General features: G+C 48.9%; 1 protein-coding gene across 1 annotated transcript; it reads left to right on the top strand.

The window, feature by feature from the left end:
- The first annotated feature begins 190 nt into the window (after positions 1–190).
- Positions 191–23,377, top strand: DCST1 (DC-STAMP domain containing 1). The gene is made up of 17 exons (XM_084824436.1): positions 191–305; positions 1,031–1,111; positions 2,804–2,929; positions 3,420–3,494; positions 4,540–4,668; positions 6,801–6,940; positions 8,066–8,243; positions 9,704–9,847; positions 11,933–12,054; positions 12,164–12,324; positions 13,649–13,748; positions 14,728–14,823; positions 15,575–15,701; positions 16,377–16,493; positions 17,703–17,845; positions 19,900–20,013; positions 22,849–23,377. The coding sequence occupies exons 2-17, from the start codon at positions 1,048–1,050 to the stop codon at positions 23,092–23,094; spliced, it is 2,082 nt and encodes a 693-aa protein (XP_084680562.1). The 5' UTR covers positions 191–305; positions 1,031–1,047; the 3' UTR covers positions 23,095–23,377.
- The last annotated feature ends 63 nt before the right edge of the window (positions 23,378–23,440 follow it).

Here is a 23,440-nt window from a genome sequence, read left to right as displayed (position 1 = left end):
TACTGGCCCTGAACTTCAGAGGTTAACTTTTTCAAGGAAATGGGCTGGTTCCTGGCATGGCCACTTAATCAACTTGAATCAGCTCTGCTCCCATGACTTAATCACCATTGCTCCTATCTATGATTGAGCTCACCCGGAATAGCTTGAATTCTGAGGGGAAAGGCAGTGCATTTCCTCCCTACACACACACACCCCACCTGGTAACACACTTTTCATGCACATTAGAATGGCATGCTCTCCATGGCAACGCAGAACCTGGATTGCGATGGCACAGTTCTCACAGTTGGGCTGTACTACTTCAGATGGTGTGTATGTGTGTTGTGTGTGTGTGTGTGGGGGTCACATGACGAGACACTCCTCCATATGAAAAATAGAATTTTCCCCTCCCCCATGTGTAGAAATCTAGTATGTCAGGGAGAACAGTTCCTGGCATGCTAGTTTTCTATGTGCAGGGAATTGAATAGAGCGCAGGTTGGTATGGAGAAGAATTACATCATGTGAGCATGCCCCACAAGTGGTACGACCCAGACACACATCCACCATTTCTTTGATATCAGGCAGGGCTTCACCTTGATGCTAGATGTCACAGGAATGGAAACTGGCGAAGGTGAAATCACCGGAGATGAGAACTTTGTCATGCACTGGATTAGTTAAAGAGTAATTGCAGTACAAGGTCACTGAACATCTCTACCAGTTTTCCCAAACCTGGGGCCTGCCTGATGTGTTGGACTACAAAACCCATCACCCCAGTCCGAGCTCTGGATAATGGGAGTTATTCCAACACATCTGGAGGGTGCCAAGCTGAGGAAGGCTAGTCTGTACGGGGGGGGGGCAGGGGGGGAACGGGCTTTTATACTACAGTTATTCTTAACATCCTGCACACAAGGTATACAATATTTTTTTTTAAAGACTGTTCTAATTTTGTCTCTTGCTTTAGTCCTTATTTTTTATTGTGGCCTCTCTGGTGCGTTCGCTCTTGAGAGCGGGGTTTGCTTCTTTTGAGATCATCTCCTTTTATTTGTTTGTTTAGCAGGAGTCTAAGGAGCCATGGGACGCCAGGTCTCCAACGGGAAGTATCCAAGAGTCAAGAAGCGAAAGCCCGCCAACACGAGTGAGTGCTGCCTTCTCTGACCCTCTGGTGCCCTCGCCCCGCCCAAGCCTTGGGGAGAGTCAAAATCTATACGAGTGGAGAAGGGGGCATTATTTGGGGTGCATTAGGTTGGCCTCTTCGTAGGCCCACCATCAAGACCTGTTCGATTGCAGGTAGTTCTCCGTGGTGGCCCCACATCTTTGGAACTCCCCTCCCAAGGGATATATGTATGGCCCCTTCTTTATTATCTTTTTAGGGTGCAATCCTGTGCATGTTTAGACAGAAAAACGTCCTACAACTACCAGCATTCCCCAGACAGAAAGAAACACCCTAGACCTCCCAGTGTTCCCCAGCCATTCCCCAGACAGAAAAAAGTCCTACAGTTCCCAGCATTCCCCAGCCAGCCATGTTGTAGGAGTTACTTTCTGTCTAAAGATGCATAGGATTGCACCCTGATCAGGTTTAGAAAATTGTTCTGTTCAAATCAGCTTTTAATTATAATACTGCGCTGGGTTTCTGCAGTTTGACATTACTGATGGTTTGAGTTTAATTTGTTTTTTGGGTGGTTGTTGTTGTTTTCCAAGAGCTGTACTGGGTTTTATTTTTAACCCCTACTTCTTAATGTTTGTATTTATACTTTGATTGCTTTCATGAAATTGTAGTTTAATGAATGCCTTTGTATTAGTTAAGTTATCCAAATTATATTTGTATTCGTTTATCATAAACTGATTTGTGAAGGTTCCCCTTATAATGCAACATATAAAACGTGTGTGTGTGTGTATAATTCACACAGATATAATATGCACACACACACACACACACAAATTCTTTTGCTGCATTTGAACATATGTCCTACTGTGGTCAGTTTCATTTGCATTCTTATATATGTAATGCTTATATTACGGTATATATTTGAAATGGAAGTGTTGAGGTTCCTCCCCCCCTTTTAAAAAAATTAATGGTTGCAATCAGTTTTGTGAATGGGTATGCTTTTTAATGTTCTTTTTGCTGTTGTTTGATGATTCCCCCTCCCCTTCTTTTTGTCTTGTTATAATGCAAATATATTTTTTAGAAAGATCAGAACACTGACATTAACAATAGACAAATCACAACAACTAAGACCTAGAGGGCTGAGTAGCCAGCCAGATGGGCGGCTAATAAAATAAATAAATAAACTAAGACCACCAAGTAAAAGCAAAGCCAGTGTTTACTGCATGGAAAGAAGGACATATGGGTGAAGGTTATACCTTGACAATTATTATTCCAGAAATTTATAAATAGACATCATCTTTCAACAAATCTATTAAATTGTCTCCTTGGGTGACTTACTGAAAAAAAAGGTCAATTTTGTTAGTAATGGAATGTCCCAACTTTATAAAAACAAGACAAAAATCAGTCTGAGGTGGTAGGAGTTTGCATGGATTTCTGATATTCTACCATCCAAATTCTTGCAGCATCCTATAAATTAAACAATTGGTCCAAGCCAACGGTTCCAAGCTTTCCTTTTAAGTATCCCAAAAGGGTTATCTTTGGATCATATGGAATATCAAGGTCCATAATTTCTTTTGTTTTGCCCTAGACTAGCAATTGCATGTAGGGACAATGCCCCCCAAATCTGCATAAAAGCCACCCAGCTAGCCATTGTTAATAGTGTTTGAATACATTTTTTGGATAACCTCCACAGGTATTATTAACCCCTTTGTGTCCACATAGCTCTGAAGTATACCCTTGGCATCCTCCTGCCCCGTTTCTGCATAACTTTTCTGTGGAGCCAGCCTGACGAATTTAGAGTGGCGAAGTTTTTCCTGGGGTCTGGAATTGGGACCTTATTTGCTCTGGGTGAGTATAGTTTGACCTGGATAAGGGTGTTGTTTTTTTTTGTGGGAGGCGTGAGAACATGCAACAGATCCAGGTGCTGTTGGAAGTCAGGCCGACGTGTATGGTGCAGAAAAGAATTTGGGGGCAGTAGAGAGCCCTCACTAAATATGCAATGCTGTGCATGTTTATGCAGACACAAGTCCCACCATACTGAATGGGGCTTGCTCTGAGGTAAGTATGCACCCAGTTCCCAGTTTACAACTTCCAACTTCCATTTATTTCAGGGGTGTTGAACCTCAAAGAGCCACACCTCCTTCCTTGTCCCCCCTTCCTCCCCCCCAACCGTTTGGTGGTTTCCTGTCACTTGTGTGGTTTCCACCCCCATTCTAAATGGTTGAAATGCCCCTCCTAAGTCGTAGCACCTGGCAGTAAGAGGTTTATAAAATATGCTGGTGGGTTTTTGTGTTTTTTTTGTATTTTGGCCCCTTTGCCTTGGCGGCTTGGATTCCAGGGCTCTCTCGCCTCCTGATTTTCCCAATGTCCATCAGCGAAGGACACAAGATTGAGCTGATGTTCAGCATGGCGGGTGAGTGCAGGGTGAGGAGAGGGAGAGGGAGGTTCTGGAGGTTGGAGGAGGTGCAGAGGTGGAAGAACTCAGAAGGGATTTCGGAAGTTCAAGGGGCATCATTTCATGGTTCTCTTTGAGTCAATGTGCCCTGCTGTGGCACCACTTGGTGTCCTCCAGATGTGCTGGACTTGGGGATATATGAGAAATTTGTTTCCCCCCTGCCTCCATATCCCTCTCTTCTGTTGAATTTTAGATTGTAAGGTCATCGGGGCAGGGGACCCATCATCTTGTACTCTGTAAAATGCCTACAAAAGTGGCTATATAAAGAAGGAATAATAACACTGGATGGCAAACGGTGTTGTTGTTCTAACATGTTGGGAATGTTTGTTGTAAACCCTGGAATGTCGTTGGGGGCGGGGGGTGGGGAGAAGATAAATGTGTTTTATTATTTTATGCAGACTTGGGAGGGCTTCTGCCCTGAAAGGCGGCCAAGAAATATGGTACATAACTAAGGGCACAATCCTATGCATGTTTAGACAGAGAAAAGGCCTACAACTCCCAGCATTCCCCAGCCAGCATGGCTGGCTGGCGAATGCTGGGAGTTGTAGGCCTTTTCTCTGTCTAAACATGCATAGGATTGCACCCTAAGAAATCAATGCAACTTGTGTGTTTCACAATTGAAGTAATACATGTGGCCATCTAAAGCCCCCCCCCCCTTAAATCCAGGGTCTAAAATTACCCAGCTACACCACTGTTAGCTGGGGATGAGGGAAGCTGGAGTCCAATATACCCAAAGGGTACTGGGTTGAGGAAATCTATCCTCCTGCAGGGAAGCCTGTAACCAGAACAAGTGTATATAACTGAAACAACGACATATTCCTTTCCTCTTTTCCTCTTGCCTTTGTTTCCCTCTCTTGTCTTGAATTTTAGATTGTAAGGTCATCAGGGCAGGGACCCGTCATCTTGTGCTCTGTAAAATGCATGCAAAAGTGGCTATATAAAGAAGGAATAATAACACTGGGGCGGAGACTGATTCTGACCGGCTGCTCTGTTCCTCCTCTAGGTGTGGCTGCCCTGGGCTGGGGCATCTCTCCGCACTTCCGTTGCTCCAGCCTCTTGGTGGTACCCAAATTCCTGGGGAAAGAAGGGCGGATTTACATCCTCACCTACGTGTTGGCAACAGTCTATGATGGTAAGAGAAATACCCAGCTTTCTACCATGACCCCTTCCTACCATGTTCTCTAATTTGGGGCTCAACGCTTTTACTACACCACAAATACTTTGGTTTAGCATTAGCATATATGGTTGTGTGTGTCCTTTACACTTAAACAGGAGTACATGTTTTACTTACATTAAACCAGATTTCTACATCAAGAAATTCTGGCCCTGTATAAACTTATGGACATTTACACCAGTGGTTACTTGGCATTCTTTCTCTTGCAATCTTTCCCTCTATTTCCAATGTTCAAGGTGTGAGTGCTGATGCTTATGTAGCCGAAATGGTATCACCCATACACACGTGGGAGGGAATCAGCAGGACTGGGGGAAAACCAGGTTTTGCTGAAATACAATGCATATTTGGGGGGGGGATTAAATATGTGTTGGGGGGGACACCTCTAAAAACAGCCGAATGAGGACTGAGCGTGCTCAGTAGTCACAGAATGTTGGGTAGCTGTTGGGGAGAAAACCGGTAGGAGGAGATGTGGATTGGAGTGCAGAAAAAGGCAATCAAAATGGTCAAGAGTGATGGCCCTGAGCTACCACTGAACTAGGCTCCCCATCTCATCATTCTAAAAATATCCCCCCCCCCCCCCGCAATACAAGCACTATAACCTGGGCTCTCTGTTCCCTCTTTTGCTCTTGTGCTGACTGACATAGAACTCATATGTTGGGGTTGGGAAGAAATAATAATAGTAATAATAATAATTAATTTAATTTAATTTCTATACTGCTGAATAGCCGAAGCTCTCTGGGCGGTTCACAACAATTCACCAAATCACAAACCACAGATGAAAAATAATAAAATACAGCGTAAAATGTCAATATACCAAATTTAAAACAATGTAAACTATTAAAAACAATTTCAATGAAATACTAGACCTGTTCAAGACTGCTAACATAAATGCCCCATCATATGCAATTAAATGCCTGGGAGTGGAGTACAATCTTAACCTCGCACCGAAAGGATGATAGTGTTGGCACCAGGCAGGCCTCAGTGGAGAGATGATAATCAGGGGGCCACCACCAAGAAGGCCCTCTCCCTTGTCTACACCTTCCAAGCCTCCCTTGTGACAATAACAATTTCTATAATAATAAGTACTACTACCATTAACAACAAGAACAACAACTTATGTATTTATTCATTACATTTCTAATCCACCCAATAACTAATGTTCTCTGGGCAGATTACAAACAGTTAAAAAACTAAAATGCCATAGAATAGTTGAAAATATAAAACACAATACAAATATTTAAAAGAATAAAATACAATATAATGCAAAACAATAAACAGCACAGGAATTGATCAAACAGCCATAATAATCTAGAACTATTTTTCTAAATGATAATAATAATCATCATCATAGTAGTATGAGAATTTGGATTTTCTTGGTGCAGAGTTTGGGAAACAGCAGAATTCCGATTGTTGAATGTTATGTGAAGTGCCCATGCTTGAGCAGAGCCAACAAATAATTTGCAAAGGGCAAGAGTGGCTAGAGCAGAGGGGTGGGGGGGAAATATTACTTAGCAGGATTATCATCCCATGCAGCAATTTAAATTGTAAACGCGTATTCTCGTCTCTGGGGGAACTACTGTGATGCCTGCAGAGCAGGGGTGCAGAACCTCAGGCCCGGGGGCCAAACCCAGCCCTCCTGGGCTCCCAATCCACCCCTCCAGGGTTCCCCAGGTGGCCATGCCCCTTTCCCTGGCCACGCCCCTGTCCCCCAATCAGCAATTGCTGGGTGGTTTTGCTGTTTTTGCTGGGGTTTCCCCCATTCTGCAAGGTTGAACTGCCTCTCCTAGGACTTAGTTCCTGGCAGTAAGAATGTCAGGCTAAAATATGCTGGCATTCTGGCCGCGCTGCTTTTTCCTGTGGCCCCGCCCACCACTGGAATGCGGCTCCCGAGAGTGTCTCCGAAATGCCCCTGGGCGGAAAGAGGTTGGACCCTGTGCTGCCAAGGCTGCGGGAGGCTGTCTCCTGTCTGCACTCCAAGGCTGTTGTCCTGAGGGAGCTGCAGCCGAGGCATCGTTCCTGGATGATGCGGTGCTGTGGGTGCTAGTTCCTCTCTCCCGCTTGACGCCCTCCTTCCCCACCCCTGGCACCAGGCCCCGTGGCGAACATCCGGCACAACCTTGGCGAAGTTGTCCGTTCTGTCAGCTGCACTGTGGAGCTGCAGGTCGAAAACGCCAAGCGCTCTTGGAAGGTGTCGATGGCCCCGTTGCGCAAGATCCTCACGGACATGGTGGTGAGAAGAAAGGGCTTAGATCACCAAGCTAAGATGCTAGTCCTCTTGGAGGTGCCTGGGCACTTGGCGGAGGGCAGGGGTGAGGAACCTCTGGCATGAAGGCCAAATCCAGTCCGCTTCCCCCCAACCGCTGGCCGTGTGGTGGTTTCACACAGCTGTTTTGCGAGTTTTTTCTCCATTCTGAAAAGCTGAATTGCCTCTCTTAAGGCTTTGCTACAGGCACTAAGAGCTTTAATCTAAAATATGGTGGTATTTTGGCCCCACCCCTTTTGCCTTCAGCTCCGCCCACCACTGGAAGGCAGCCCCTGAGAGCTTCTCCGAAACTGAATTCGGAGGTGGTCTTTGCTGGTGGGCTTCCCAGTAGCATCTGCCTGGCCACTGGACTAGGTGGACCATGGTATGATCCAGCAGGGCTCTTCCTTAGGTAGTGTGGGGATGGTGGGGAGGGGGGTCTCGCTCTGCTTGGTTGGTAGCTTCTCCCTGGCCTCTGAGACATGGTGTTTGGCTCTAGCACCAGCTGTGCCTGGTGCTTAAAAAAAGATGTGAGACCATCACGGCTCAGGCTATGGCGCTGCCAACATCCGTATCCCTTGCTCAGTCCCACCTCCCTCCTGCTTTGGCTTCAGCTTGCTGCTGAGACAACATCCTCCTATGTTCCTAGCTGCCGACAGCGCCACCTGGCCAGGCTCATGCTCTGTGGTCTTCTTGCAGCTTCCCTTTATGCAGGTGGGCTTCTGGCTTTTCCTGGCCTGATGCACTTGCTTTGACTGGATTTTACCTACCTGACTCAAGCTCACCTGCCTTGACCTGAGTGTCCTACATGGACTGGATCTCCTTGCTCAGATCTGACCCTGTCAGATGACATTAGCTTCCCCTGTAAGCCTCAGGACACCTCCCACCCCCAGCACCGTGTCTCTGGGTAACATAGGAACACAAGAAGCACTGTGTTAGATTGGACCAAAGGCCTATTTAGTTCAGCATTCTGTTCTCACAATGGCCACCAGATGCCTTGAAGAGAATGCAATAGCACCCTCTGCTCATGTTCCCAGCAACTGGTATACTGCTTCTGATACTGGACATAATATTCAACCATCCCGATGACTTGTAGCTGTGTTTCTATTGCAGAAGAGCGGAGAGACCCTGAGATCCGAAACCCAAGAAGTCTCCCGCTCCTTCTCGGAACTGAACAAGCAGGTGGCCAGCCAGGCGGGCTACGACATGCGCTTGATGAGGAAAGCCATACAGAAAGCCAACCCTTCCACACAAGAGGTGTACGAGGCAAAGACGCGGATGCGCTGCACATGTGAGCATGGGCGCATGTGTGCGCAAAGAGGGGAGCTTCAAGTGTAGGGGGGCAAACGATAGCCACATTTTAAACAAGGCATCGCTCCCCATCACCCACCCCTGCGGAAAAATTAAAATGGGAACGACATTGTTGGTTAGCAATAGGGATGCAGGAACAACCAAGGTTTGAGATGGGCAGAATTCTCCGAACCTTGTATTTTTGCTCGTCTTGTGCCCCCAGTTCCTGTTTGTGTTTGCGATCACTGCTTGCTTTGCGCAAATGGGAAACTTGTGCAAACACAGCTGCAATCGAACAGGAGAGTTGTGCAAATCTCCCCAAATTAGTGCAAATCTCCCCAAAATTGCACCAGATTCCTCCATTGGCTTAAAAGGGGCTGATTTAGTAAAGTGAGGAAATTTGGGCAAATCAGGAAATTTGCACCAATCGAAATGGGAATCAGGAACAAGACAAACGGGAATGCGTGTTCGACAATTTGTGAATATTTTTGGTGGACTTGTGCTCGAAGCTTTGAATGGGGTGTGTTTCCATGTTTTGCAGGCAAAAACAAATTCTCATGCATCCCTATTTAGTAATGTGTGTTAACGGCCCTCTTGTTTATAAGAATATTTTGAACCTGGCATGGTGGTGTTAATGGAGAATGGAAAAATGGGGTGCTGCATCTTTTTCTGTTATGGCACCCTGGTTGTGGAATGCACTCCCCTTGGAGGCCCGATTGATGCCGACGCTGTTTTCATTTTGGCGCTGAGTTAAAACATGGCTTTTTACCAAAGCCTTTGAGGGCTAATTGGATTCCCTGAGTTTGCACAGTTTGAACTGTTTTAGGGAGCAATCCTATGGCCGCTAGTCAGTGGCTAGATGGCCATAGGATATGTGGGTTTCCGGGAACCGACCTCAGAGCCCATGTGCTGAGGACGGTTCCCGGAGAACCGACCTTCCCCCCCTTCCGCGCTCCACACTCGGAAGAGCAGTGTGGAGCGGCCAAAATGGGGCATTCCGGGGCGTGTTCTGGGGCGGGGAGGGTGGAAACACTGGCATGACACATCCAGTGTGTCATCCGGCAGCCTCCTCCCCCGATCCTCCTTCCTGTGGCTAGACAGCCAAAATCGGCTGTCTAGCAGAAAATGCAGGGCAGGAGGAGCATGGACGGAACAATCCCCTCCGTGCTTCTCCTGCCCTGCGCTGGATAGGCGGTCGCCTCTGGGTTTGGAGGCAGCCACCCATCCCCATAGGATTGCCCCCCTTATTGTTTTAGATTTTAAATTGGTCTTAGCTAGCGTAATGATTTAATATATTTGTAGCTATTTAAATTATTTATTGTTGTACACTGTTTAAATTGATTTTATCTGTATGCCGCCACGAGATCTTAATGAGATAGGGCAGGATACAAATGTTTTAAATGAAATAATCAAAAGAAAGAAAGAAAGGGTGGGATGTTGTGGCTTCCTTTCTCATTCTAGACATAATCGACAAAGCGATCGTGCGCTGCCGCGCCTGGTTCGACACCAAGCACCGATCCTGCATGCGCACCATTGCCGTGCCTCTTATCAACCACCTGCTCTGCGTTCCCATGAAATTCACCTTCCTCTGCAATTTTGCCAAGAGTGAGTCATGGCCAAGGATGAGAGGAGCCGGGTAAATTTGACTAATCCCCTCTTGAAGCTGTCCAAGCTGGCAGCCATCACTTCGTCTTGTGGTAGCGAATTCCACAGTTTAACGCTGCGCTGTGTGAAGAAGCCCTTCCTGTGATCTGTCCTGAACCTCCCACCCATCAGCTTCATGTGACGACCCCGTTGGGTTCTAGTATGGTGACAGAGGGAGGAAAACGTCTCTCTGTCCACTTTCTCCACACCAGGCATGAGTATGTACACCTCTGTCCTGCCTCCTGCCCCATTTGCTTTTTTTCTGAGCTAAGATGCCCCAGACCTTGTAATCTTGCGAAAAAGGATATTAAAAAATTACATGACTGATCTAGTTGCATCTTAGAGACACAATGTGACAGTAGGGATGTATGGATTTTGTAAAATCTGTTACATCTGTGTTTCGTGGATTGTCAGCTGCCTTTTGTTCCGTTGTCCCCTCGTTGATGGAATCAGATTTTTTCCCAATTTCCCAAATTCGTGCCAATTTGCATTTGAGCAAATTCGTGCTTGCGAAAATGTGCAAATCCCCCAATGCGCAAATCCCCCCCATGTGCATTTTCATGCTTTAGCCTAAGGGGGAAATGTACATTTTCAGCTGCGATTTTTTTTATTTTACATATTTCTCTACAACTAAATTGGCATAACATTCCTGAAAGTAAAGAAACCGGTCCACAAGTCCATGAAATCTGTGCGACTCAGGAAAAGCTGGTCTGCTGTGGCATCCGTGGGTCGGATTCATAGAAATCTGAACTCATTTGATTCCATTGTGGATTCTTCCGACATCCCTATGTGGGGGCCAGATCCAGGTCCAACTGAGGGTACCTTGGGCTCAGGTCTTGCACCTGAGGGGCTACGCTAGGAGCGGCCGTAGCACTGAAGTGTCACGTGTTCGCTTGCCAAAGGTCCCAGATTCGATGCCCTGGCATCTCCAGTTTAAAGGCTGAAGTAGCAGATGCTGGGGGAAATCAGGGAGTGGTCTTGACACTCCAATAGCGGTCTGACATTGTGTAAAGAGACTTCATGTGTTAACCAGATTCGTTAGCATTTACAAGGGGACTTGCAAGACAACCTTGTATTAGAGAGCTCTTGTACACTCTTCCAGCCTCGGGGGACCCATTACATTCCCCCCCCCCGTCTGTCTTTCTGGGTGTTTTCCCCCCAGCAATTAGTCCGTATTCTCCACTGGGTTGTTCTTGAAGGTCCCCCCTCTCCTTAGGGTTGTTTTTTTTCCTAATAATGTTTCATACCTCTGCAGAACTTGGGTTCCCCTGAACTTGCCAATACCTCCGTCTTTATTATTGGTTTGTTTGTTGCATTTATATCCTGCCTCTTTTCCTCCCAGGAGCCCAAGGCAGAGTACATGATCCTCCTCCTCTTCATTTCATCCTCACAACAACCCTGTGAGGTAGGGCAGGCTGATAGTCAGTGATGGGCCCAAAGTCACCCAGGGAGCTTCATGGCCGAGTGGGGACTTGAACCAAGCATTGGCACTTGCACCCGAACATTGGAAATAGAGGGAATGATCCCAGGATGGACCAGTCACAGAGGCCAACGCTTCATCTGCCTTTTCCCTTTGGAAAGAAGGTCTCAGCACATGCATAGTCATGGGTAGCTAAGTCACCCCTAAGTTGCTATGTCTGGCCTGTACCACTTTAGATAGCAGGTGCCAGGTTTGGGGGTGGAGTGGGGCTGAAATGATGGCATGCTCCTCCACACCCAAAATATATTCACATAGAAAATTACCATAGCGGGGAGAAGGTTTGGCTAGAACCAAAAATATACTCCCTGCCCATAGAAAGCTAGCATTGCCGAAAGAAGGCTAGTCTAGAACACTTCATCCTGAAATGCTAGTTTCCTGTGTTCAGGGACATTCTGGGGTGGGGTAGGGAGGAGCATTCCATCGTGCGACCCGCCCACCTGCTGCTTAAAGTCGTAGAGCCCTGCCATCTGATGTGGTATAATCCTGCCCAAAGTTGATCACCTCAGCGAGAACGAGGCTTGTGTTCACTGATGCACATTTATTCACTCCCCGGCCCTCTTCCTCAGTTATGCACACCTGGTGCCGTGACAAGATCCCCGTAGAAGGGAACTTTGGCCAGACCTACGACCGGGTCAACGGTTCTGTGGACAGCTTAAACCAGGACTTCACCACCAGCTTAGTGGTCAAGGTGCGTGGGTGGTGTCTTTCTCTTGCCAGGGACTGCCGAGGGCATGGGGACCACCTATGTGGCCCCCTCCTCCTCTTCTTCCTCTCCCTTCCTCTCCCTGACCACCCAGGAAGAGCATCAATCCATGCTGGTGGGGGCTGACATCTCCTCCCACAAGCACCTGGTGGACGATGTCAACGAACAGCTGGCTGAGCACAGCAGCCGTCTGAGCACCGCCATGTCCGTCCTTCGGGTCCTGCTCTCCTGCATGTTCGTCTTCGTTTTTGCCTCGTGAGTCTGACTGGGGCAGGGGGGCCGCGTCAGACGGGGCCTTCGGCGGAGCAGGGTCAGGGCTTGGTCACGGAGCACATGGTTTCAGCGTCTGCAGGAGAACGGTTATTTATTTATTTAAAATATTTCTGGGCCACCTTTCAGGGCAGAAGCCCTCCCAAGGCGGCTAGCAGCAATAAATGTGTTTACATTTGTGTTTACATAAATGTGCATTTATGTATTTTACATTGCAAATCCACGTTACGGTGTGCCCCGTGTCTGTTGGGGCAATACAGAGGTGTGCAGTGGGGGGTGGATAAGAAATTGTACCCCACTGGGACATGCAGAGGGAGAAGCAGAGAGCATCAAAGCCCATGATGAGCAGGAAACCCCCTTTCAGAGCAGATGCTGCCCACCCAGGGGTATAGTGGCAAATGTATTACTTATTTATCTATTATCTGTTACATTTTTATACTGCCCAATAGCCGAAACTCTCTGGCAGTTAAAACCAAAAAATACCAGACAATAAAATATAGATAATAAAATACAATGTACAAGTTTAAAACTACAGTATAAAAATAACCAAACAGAGCCAACAACGGTGCAAAAAATAATAATAATAAAGATACAATACCAGATAAAAACAAACTGGAGACCTCAAACGCCTGGAAGAATAAATTGGTCTTCACCTGGCGCTGGAATGAGTACAATGTAGGTGCCAGGCAAACCTCTCTGGGAAGCTCATTCCACAGCCGGGGTGCCACAATTTGGAACTGCAGGTGCCCATCGTGACAGCCATCACCTGAGGGAGAGTCCAAAAACGCAGGCAGCTGCATTCATACATCTCAACAAACCAGTTCTAGGAGTTTTCTTCTCCATCAGGAGCAGATCTTTTGACAAACGAAAGGGTCTGAATTGCCCATTCCAGCCCAAAATACTTTGGATTACAACAGGGAACAGCTCTTGCTGCTGGAAGAACTAATTTGCCTGCAGCTGCTGTGAGGATTGCAGCTGAGCTCAGAGGGAACAGGGAAGTCTGAGGCGGTGGCAGATGACGTCAGTGTTCCGCTAATCTAAAAGTGCTGGTGCTGCATCCCTGCGAGCCTGGCTCCACTACGCTACTGGGTCCAGTGGGCTTCCTCCCAAACCATGAGGACTACTTGCTTGATTCTTCATTTTTAAATGGAAAAGTTCAGTTTTAACATTGCCTATTTTTGCAGGGGAAGTGGAAGTAGGTCTCAGTGTGATTATAGTGGGGAGTTGGGCAGATAAGGCTGGAGTGACCCTCCCCAGCCCTTCCCCTTGCCAACTTTTCCCTATCCCCCCCACTTTTTCTCTCTTCAAGGGCTTTCTCCTATACAAACAGTTACAACCAAGACATCCGCTTTGACAATCTTTATATATCCCGCTATTTCCGGCAGATAGACGCCCGGCGTAGGAAACAGGTAGGGTCAGCTGGGTGAGTGGAGCTGGGGGGGCGCACACAGCCCTAGGGGTCAAAGGTTACCAGTAGTGGGCAACAGAGTCCAAAATAAGTCCAGAAGGTGGGATGGAGGAAGGATCTCAGAGAGCAGCGGGGCAGTCAGAATCACGGAGGATACGTCTGTTGATGGCTATTGGAGTCAATAGCTAATTGGAGCTCAGATTCACCTTGGAATATCAGAGGTCCAGGGGCAACAGCAGCAGGCAAGGGCTCCCGTCTGCTTGCCCTGCTTGTGGGTGTCCTAGAAGGACCTGGCTGGCTAAAGCAGGAAACAGGATGCTGTTCTAGACTGACTTTGGGTCTGATCCAGTAGGGGTCTTCTTAAGTCCTTAACCACAGTGTGTTCAGGACTCCAAAGCAAACCAACTTTTTTTCCTTTCTGGAAGCTTCCATTCACCTCCCAAAGCAGGGCTGCAGAACCTTTTTCAGCCAGAGGGCCGAATTCCATGTCAGAGGAGCTCTCGGGGGCCGCATTCCAGTGGTGGGCGGAGCCTACGCCAAGAGGGGCGCCCCCCCCCCAATGCCAGCATCTTTTAGCTTGACGCTGTTCCTGACAGGAACTGAGCCTTCGGAGAGGGATTTCAACCTTTTCGCATGGGGCCAGGGGAACTGTGCGAGACCGGGAAAGCCACCCGATGACTGGCAGTCAGGGGAAAGGGTGTACGGCCAGGTTCCCCAGCCCTGTTGCAAAGGGTGGGGGGTTCAGTGTGCCAATTGCCATGAGAGAAACTTAGGCTGAGCTGGTGGCATTCCAGAGAAAGACCCGTTCAGGGCATGAGCGGTCCAGACAACAGACAGACAAGTGTTGCTGGTGTGAGTTTCTAGAGGTGCCGGGCGGTGGGGGAGGGCCAGTCAGGGCTGGGGTGCAGGGTCTAGCACCATATTGCCAATGTTCTGATTTCTATCTCACCCCCCCACCCCACCCCCCGGTAATCCTTCAGAAGAAACGTACGCTTCTGCCCTTGCGGCGTGCAGAACAAAGCAGTGTCATCGACCCTTCGCGCCTCTCTTTCCAGCCGGCTGAGACCAAGAGCATGGTAAATGGATGGGCTTTGCAGGCAGAGACCTACAGTGCTGGTGGGGAAAGTTGGAGGGAGGTAAAGGGGCAAGACATAAAATTGCGGGGGGGGGTGTCAGGTGGCTGGGCTCCTTCGGTGCCTTTAACTGCCGCATAGAACTGGGGAATCCTGGGGTGGGGAGAGGCATAGTTCATCACGCAGAGGTGTAGAAGAGCTGTGCTGCCCCAAATTCCCCATGTACAGGAGTCATGGCTGGTATTCATGTTCTCTCTCCACGAGTGACCAGCCATAGGCCCCCGGGAGCTCACAAGCAGGGCAGGAAGTCCCTGGCCTTCCTTCCCGCTGCTCTTTGTTTCCGGCACCTGCTGTCCAGAGGTACATTGCCTCTGAACATGGGAGGTTCCATTTCTCTATCAGGATTCTATAAGCAACATTATTTAGCACATGCAGCAGAAGAAAGCAGTAGAGTCCTGAAACGGTAAGCATGGCTGTGCCATTTGAATGTTTTAGATCAAGGGGGTGTGGAAATTGTGCCCCTCTGGGTGTTGTTGGACTACAAGTCCCATCATCCCTGGCCACAGTGGTTGGGGCTGATGGGAGCTGGAGTACAGGTTCCCCACCCTTGTTTTGGATGAAGGCATCACAATATTTTTGGTCTTTTCCCCCTTCCTGATGCTGAGTTTGCCTTTTTCACTACCGCTTTTCACGTTGGCCCCTCTGTCTCCCCGCCCCACACTTCCGCCTGCCCTACACCCCTGCTTCTTTCCAGATGATGGAGTTACTGGGCTGTTTGCCAGCTTTGATCTTCCTGCTGATTGCTTGTGTCCTTGACTTTCTGCTGTACATCATATTCAGTACCATCAGACACCACTCCTTTGTGGAATACTCTTTCCGCAGTAAGTTGTGACCTGTGGCACCCTGTTCCGTCCCCCTGCCCCGGAAGGGAGGTTTCCTTTCCCCCTCCTCTAGCCCTGCCTTAAACATCAGCTGGAGATGATAAACGCATGAAACAGGCAACACTGTTTACTTTAACTTTATTTCCGTACATTTATATCCTGCCACGGGGCTCAAGGTGGTAGAAGTTCTCAGGGTGGGGGCTGGGGTTCCCCATCCAAGCACTGACCAGACATTAGCCTGCTTAGCTTCAGCGAAGAAGCTGCATGTTCCGTTCTCAACCTTATGACTTTGTGATCTCTTTATCAGGGGACTAACCATAGTTATAGTGTTGGACTAGGACTGGGGAGAACCAGGTTCTAGTCCTCACTCGGCCACGAAGCTCACTGGGTGATTTTGGCCAGTCACTGACTCACAGCCTAACCTACCTCACAGGGTTGTTGTGAGGATAAAATGGAGAGAAAGATCATGTACACCCCCTTGGGTTCTTTAGAGGAAAGAAGGAGGGATCTAAATGTAATAAATGAACAAATAAATAAATAAATTTCCCACACAGTGCCAGCTGCAGATTTGGGGAGAGGGCGCTATCGATGGACCCATCTTTTCCTCCCTGCAATAGTCTAGATGGCCCCGGGAGGAGGACCGCGTAAGCTGCTTTGGGTTCCCTCTCTCTCCAGGCAGTCACCACTTGGAAGTCAAGGTCGGTGGGAAAACCATGATGGCGCGGCTTCTGCGGAGCACCATCGGGGCCCTGAACACCTCCTCGGAGATGGTGATGGAGACGACCAACGTGCGTAAGTCAGGGCGGGGGGATGCAGGCACGGACACACGGTGCAGGCATGCTGCAGGGGGCGGGGTTGTAAGGCTGGGGCAATCATTTTTGCCCAGTCTTCCTGGGTAAAGGGTGAGCTGGCCAACCTCTAAGGGGGTCATGCAAGACAATAAGCCATCCCCCAGCCCATCTATTTTAGCATCATCTTTTCCAAGGGGTCAGCCAGAGGCCTCTGGGCAGCTCACAAGCAGGGTTTGAAGGCAGCCATGTGGCTAGTGTCTCTCGGGTGCGACCAGAGGTGGTTCTGTATTGGGGGCAAGTGGGGCAGTGACCCTCCACCTGTCCCCCACCTGTGGCAGAGACAACCAAGTACACGTGCAGCCATTGAGTGCCGCACCCAGGGCCAGCCCAAGACAGTTTGCTGCCTGAGGCAAAGGAGAAGACGGTACTCCCTCCTCCTCCATGTTCGAAAGCTGACTGGGCTGGCAGTTGAATCTTACTCGACACCAGCAATGGGTCAGCCCCCTCCTCCGCACCTGAAGGCATCGGCTAGCTTAGGGCCATGTGGCACACCTTGCTGCCGCCTCCCAGCCTCTGCCACCTGAAGCGACCGCCTCACTTTGCCTAATGGTCGGGCCGGCCCTGGCCACACACGATCTTCTCCTGTCTTCCTCTCCAGTCCCAACAGAACATTGAACATCTGCCCTGCCTCCGCCCCACCAGCCCCAATGGGCACCAGTGGCCACTGGCTCCGACAGCAGACTGCATCTCACGCTGGAGGTTCCATTTAGCCACGATGGCTGGTGGGGGTGGGGGAACGGTGCAAAAGCCAAGAAACCACCAAATGATCGATGGCTGGGGGAAATCAGGAGTGGCCAGGGAAGGGGGTGTAGCCCTCTGGGGAACCCCGAGGGCTGGATTGGCCTGAGATGTGGCACCCCTGCTCCGTAGAGTGGGCTTTCTTTTTTTAATGCCTCTGCCTTTAAAATGGCTCTGGGTTTGCTGCCAAGCTGTGGAGGCTGGCGGCCCTGATGTGGGGCGGTGAATCTACTCTGGGTTTCAGTCGGAACCAGTCAGAACTCTAAAGCAGCTATCCAAGGTGCAGCTGACTGGTTCCGCTGACATCATAGCCTCCAGCCTTCACTGCCGCAAAAATAGGCCAACCGATTTAGCTTTCCCAAGGGCTGGGAAGCCTCCACCACCTGTCTCCCTCTCTGTCTGCCTTCCACAGAGTGTCTGCCGGAAGCACGAGGGATGCGCAAAGAGCAGTACCTGAACTGCGCCATTCCCCTGGGTGCCCTGGTGCTGCTGTGTTTCGCCCAGGTGTATGTCTTCCGTCTCCGTCGCATCATCGCTGCCTTCTATTTCCCCAAGGTTGGTGTGCTGGGCCGAAGACTGAAACCAACCCCACAAGACACCCTCGGAGCCTTGCTCTGGTGTGCCCTTCATGGGATTCAGGCTCACAGCATCGTTATTATCGTCATGTTCACCACTATTGTCATTAATATTACTGCTATTATGATTGTCACTATCATTAGGATTATGATAACATCACAATTTCTTTACCGCTTTTTATTTAAAAACGGATCCCAAAGCGGTTTGCAAGATAAAATCATGAAGAAAACAAGGACGAAAACAATGGGTAAAGTCCACCATAAGGCCCTACTTTGAGTAGACCCATTGGAATAATTGGGACTTAAGTTAGTCATGACTAAGCTAAGTCCCATTCACTTTAATGGGTCTACTCAACAGTAGGATTTATGTTTGATTTTACCTAATAAAATCTCATTAAAATAGCCAGGGGTAGCTGACAATGCTAGCGGTCAGGAAAATGCCCAGGCAAACAAGTGTGTCTTCAGTTGTCAGCAGTTGTATTATTATTATTATTATTAATATTTATTCAGAGCACAACCCTACGCATGTTTAGACAGAAAAACGGCCTACAAGCGCTGCACATGCCTTGTAGGCTTTTTTTCTGTCTAAACATGCATAAGATTATGCACTGAGCAGTGGGTTGGACTCGACGGTCTTATAGTCCCCTTCCAACCCTATGACTCTGTGCCTTCATTTGCAAAATGTCTAACATTTTCTATGAAGAATCTCATGGCACTTCAAGAGTAACAAATTTGTTTTGGCACGAGCTTTCCTGGACGATACACTCTTCATCCATTGCATGAACTCGGATCAGAATCAGATATTCATGCATCTGATGAAGTGGGCAGCGCCCACAAAAGCTCAAGCCAGAATACACTATACATCTTTAAGGTGTCAGAAGATTTTTTTTGTTGTTTTGTGCTGCAACAGGCTAACAGGCTACCCCTTTGGAAAGAGTTAACATTTTCGAAGCGCTGCACAGCTGTTGAAAGACATGACAGTCCTTGCCTGCAGGCTTACAATCTCAGCGACACCAACACGAAAGGAAAAAGGAAAAGGGAGGGAAGAGGAAAACAAGCATTGCTCCTTCTTTGGCTGATGGATGGGGACCGGGTTGTCTCCCCTCCTCAATGTGATGTCCTTCCTGGGGTGCAGTGGGTGCAGCCTCCCACGAGCCTTGGTCTTCTGGCCAATGGATGAAGCTAGAATGCATTGCTCTGCAGTCCCAGGCACAGCTGAACAATTTACAGGCAGATGACTGAGGGCCTGGACTGAACACAGTGCCACTGGATCGCAAAAAGCCATGTCCCGCTATGTATAGGAAGCTAATTGAGAGTGGCTGGGTGACCAGTCAGATGGGCGATTAATAAATTTAACAAATAAATAAATATGTTTCGTAAGCCCCTTACAGAGGACTTTTCCCTAAAAGGTGGCATATAAGTACATTTAATAAAAAATAAATGTATAACAGGTGAAGGGTCCCCCACCTGACGTCAGCATGAAGAATACTAAATAATAATACTTGACATTTGTACACACATCCCCATAACCCTGTAAGGCCATTCAGTTTTTATTTATTACATTTCTGTGCCGGCCAATAGCCGAGGTTTTCTGGGTGGTTTTCAACAATTAGAATACAGCACAATAATACATACATACATACATACATACATTAAAACTACAGTATATAACCAAAGTAAAAACCAGCCACAGCATAAATATTTAAAAATACAATCACAGATTTGAAAATGGCAGGAACTAAAGAACTAAAATGCCTGGGAGAATAACACAATCATGAGTTGGCATTGAAAGGACCACAGTGTAGACGGCACCCAGGGAGAACATTCTGCAACTGGAGTGCCACCACTGAAAAGGCCCCCTCCTCAGTAGCCCCCTCTCCTCATTTGGTGGGGGCACCTGGAGGTTTTTTGATGAGTCAGTGAAAAGAGGTGACAACCCCCCCTTTGACCTTGGCGGTGGCTCGTCCTAGGCCTAGGACAGCTGCCTCACAACTCTCCTCCTTGCACACGCACGTTTTCCCCTCTATTTGCCAGCGGGAGAAGAAGCGTGTTCTCTTTCTTTATAATGAGATGCTGCGGCAGCGCGTGGCTTTCATGACGGTGCAGCGGAAGCGCATTATCCTGCGGGCCCGGCGGCACAAAAGATTGGTGAGTAGCCTTGTCGGCGGCATCACACCGTTTGGACTCCTCCATCAGCTGGAGTTGCCTCCTTGCCTTGGGCTCAGCTTGTGCGCCCAGTTAAGGCTGGCAGAATCTGTTTGTTTGTTGACTGCATTTTTACCCCGCTCTTCGGCAAAAAAGACTCCCAGAGCGGCTTACAAAGATGAATGTGGAGACAGTCCCTGGCCTTGGGTTTACAATCTGAAAGACACGACACAAAAGGAAACGGGATTGGGAGGGAGGAGGAAAGACAAAAAAGCAAAACTCCGGCCCCAGTTCTTTGTTTCAAAGGTGCTGTTTCTGGCAGGGAAGGGCAAAGCAAACTTCCTTCTCTGGCCAGTGGATGGGGCAAGGTTGTCCGTCCCCTTGCTGTGATGTTCTTGGCTGGCAGGGGATGCAGCCTCTGAGTAGACCTTGGTTCTATTTCTGATCTGTGTGACAATAACATCAGAAAAGCCCTTCCTGATCAAACCAAGGACCTCTCTTGTACAGCATTCTGTCCCACAGTGGCCGCTCGGAAGCCTCCGAGAAACCCTCAAGCAGGACATGAGCACAAGAACACCCCCTTACTACCCATAGTTCTGTTCTGCTTGGTGTAGTAATGTGATTTTTAAAAACCCTTACAATACACAGTGTCATACATATTTTAATATGTATTCCAATGCGGACTACATATGCTCTCCAAAATCCGTTTTTAAATCTGGGTCTTGATACATCTATAAACTGCTACGAACTGCAGCGCAGCATTTGTGAGGGGGTAAAAATTCTGCTGGATAGCTAAGCTCCAATCCACACATTTGTCCGACAGGTGTGGATCAGGACCATACATCTCAGAATTCGCAAAGACCGATATACATTGCTCTGAACTGGAAAACAACGGATAACACTGTCAATTCCAGACTTTTTAATGAAAATATGGGAAATAGCTTGAATAACCAAAAATGACATTTTGCAAGACTTTTTACAGCAGCTTTCCCCAACCTGGTGCCCTCCAGATGTGTTGGACTATAACATCCATAATCCCCAGCTCACAGGGGCTGTGTGGATGGGGGATGATGGATGCTGTAATCCAACACGCTTGGAGGGCACCAGGTTGGGGAGGGCTGTTTTGCAGGAAACAAGCAGAACAAACGGTCACTGTTTATTAATGGTTACAGAAAAATGGTCACTGTTTATTAATTTCTGGAATAATAAGTTTGACCCTAAGGGGCAACCATACATTCTTTTTTCTGTGTTGATTTTGTAGTAGTAATGTACATTTCTGAGAATTGTGTCCTCTTTGATAGAACATTTCAGTGCTCGTTTAAAGTCTATGTAATTTCTCCCCTTCTTTTTACACAGCGAAATGTTATATACATATAAAGACCAAACTCCTCGCCCCAACCTGCGTGCCCCCCTCTGCACATCTTGCACGTGGGCCTCTGAGTGCAAGTACCCTGCAGCCCGTGAATACCTTTCCAAGGCGGCGTCCCCTATATCCTGTCCACTTCAGTCCGCTACGTTCCGGCTCTCCACCCCCTTGCTGTGCAGAGACCTCAGGGCATGGCTTCCTGTTGGCTCAGCAGAGCAGCCTCTGGCCTGTCCCCTCCCACTGGGACCAGTCATCGAGCAAATTACCAGCCCAGCCTGGTGCCTTCGGTGCCTGATTACCAGGCCACGTTGGTTTGTTTCAGGCTGTGGCCTCCGACGCACAGAGCATACAATCAGGCCGGCCTTGCCATGAGGCACAGTGATGCAACTGCCTCAGTTGGCACATGCTGGGGGAGCGGGCAGGGCCGGCACTGAAGGTGGGTATGGTTGGGCAGCTGCCAAGAGCCCGCACTCCAGCAGGGGCCCAGTGGCAAGAGCCCCTGGGCTTCCTTCTCATTTTCTTCCTTCCAACCTGCTTGTTCCCCTGCCTCTCGCTCCGGCCCAGACAATGGTGGTGGTCTGGAGGAGGAGCAGGGGATGCCACGGCCTGCTTGCTCCCTGGCTCTCTGCCTGCCAAGCACGCAAGCGGGAGTGATGCTGAGAAAGAGGAGGCGGAGTGAGAGCAGCTGGTGACCGTGGTGCTGAGAAGGCCGACTCATCGAGGGAGGGGGGCCATTGAGGATGCCTTGCCCAAGGCCCCCCAAGACTGGTGGGCAGCTGTTCCTCCTTAGCCCTCTTGCAGGGCAGGACTGTGTGTGCGTGCACAGTCAGCTGTGTGCGTGCACACAGCTTGTCCTGTGCTCCGTATCTGAGCCCGCTTCCCTCAGGTGTAGTGAAGGATAGTACCCTGGTTCTGCATATGGAATAGGGGAGGGGGGACACCATCTTGTCCGCTGCCTCAGGGAGCAAAATGTCTTGGCCTACCCCTGCACAGGGTCCACAGGTAAGCTGCAGCTCTTCCACTCAAGATGCAGGCTCACTAGGCCCGTTCCCACACGCTGCAGAATGTGGCAGTGCAGGGGACCTGTACTACTTCACACTGCAAGCGGAGGTAGGAAACCCCCCCTTGTTGGGCTCCCATTGATATCCATATACTGTTTTTTAAACCCTCTCTGCATGTAGAAAGCTACCACTGCAGGGAGAGCTGGTTTAGAATCTTGGGTGTGCTAACTTTATGTTTTGGGGGAGCTGGGTTTAAAAGCACACACACCTATAGTTGCTAGGGGTTGAAACGGGGGCTTTTCTGCGTGCAAGGCACGTGCTCCATCACTGGCTGAGTTATTTCATAGCTTTGGAACCGGAGAGCCTTGCAACTGTTCCTAGAGAGGCCGGGCCTTGAACCTGATGCTTTCCCCCTTCATCTGCCTCTCTGACTGGCACTGAATGCCTCCCTCTTCCCTCTCCTCGCTGCAGGAGAAGCCCCTGTTGGACCGACTGGGCCGCTGGTTCCCGTTCCTGCAGCGCTTTCTCCGACGGCGCTGCATCCTCTGCAACTTGCCTGAATCCCACAACTCCTGCCTGTGCCCGAACCCAGACTGCGGCACCCTGTACTGCCGAATCTGCTGGCAGGACATGGGCCGGGTGTGTTTTGCGTGCAGCCCCGATGAGCTGCTCTCCGACGACGACAGCAGCGACGGGCAGGCGGGCTACGCCGATTGAGGCGGGGCGTGTGTGGGGATATGCCGTGGGGTTTTATTTTCCTGGGCTTAAATTGCCCATGTGCTGTTCCTCGTCTCCTTGGATTTTCACGTGTATTTAGCAGCAGCCTACCCAGAAGGCCGATTCTTCATGCTGGAATACAACAGAGGTTCACGTAATTAATTAATTAATTGATTGATTGATTACATTTCTCTACTGCCCAAGAGCTGAAGCTCTCTGGGCTAGTCACAACAATTAAAACCACCAAATACATCATAAAATACAATATAAAATGTAAATGTTTAAAACTACAGTATTAGCATTTATATACTGCTTTATTTGATCCTTCTCTTTACTCTCCCTGGCG

This window comes from Heloderma suspectum, chromosome 17 (genome assembly GCF_057233095.1).
Source record: "Heloderma suspectum isolate Gila_16-S chromosome 17, 16-S_ref, whole genome shotgun sequence".
Lineage (NCBI taxonomy): Eukaryota > Metazoa > Chordata > Lepidosauria > Squamata > Helodermatidae > Heloderma > Heloderma suspectum.
This window is presented reverse-complemented; position numbering and strand designations above follow the sequence as displayed.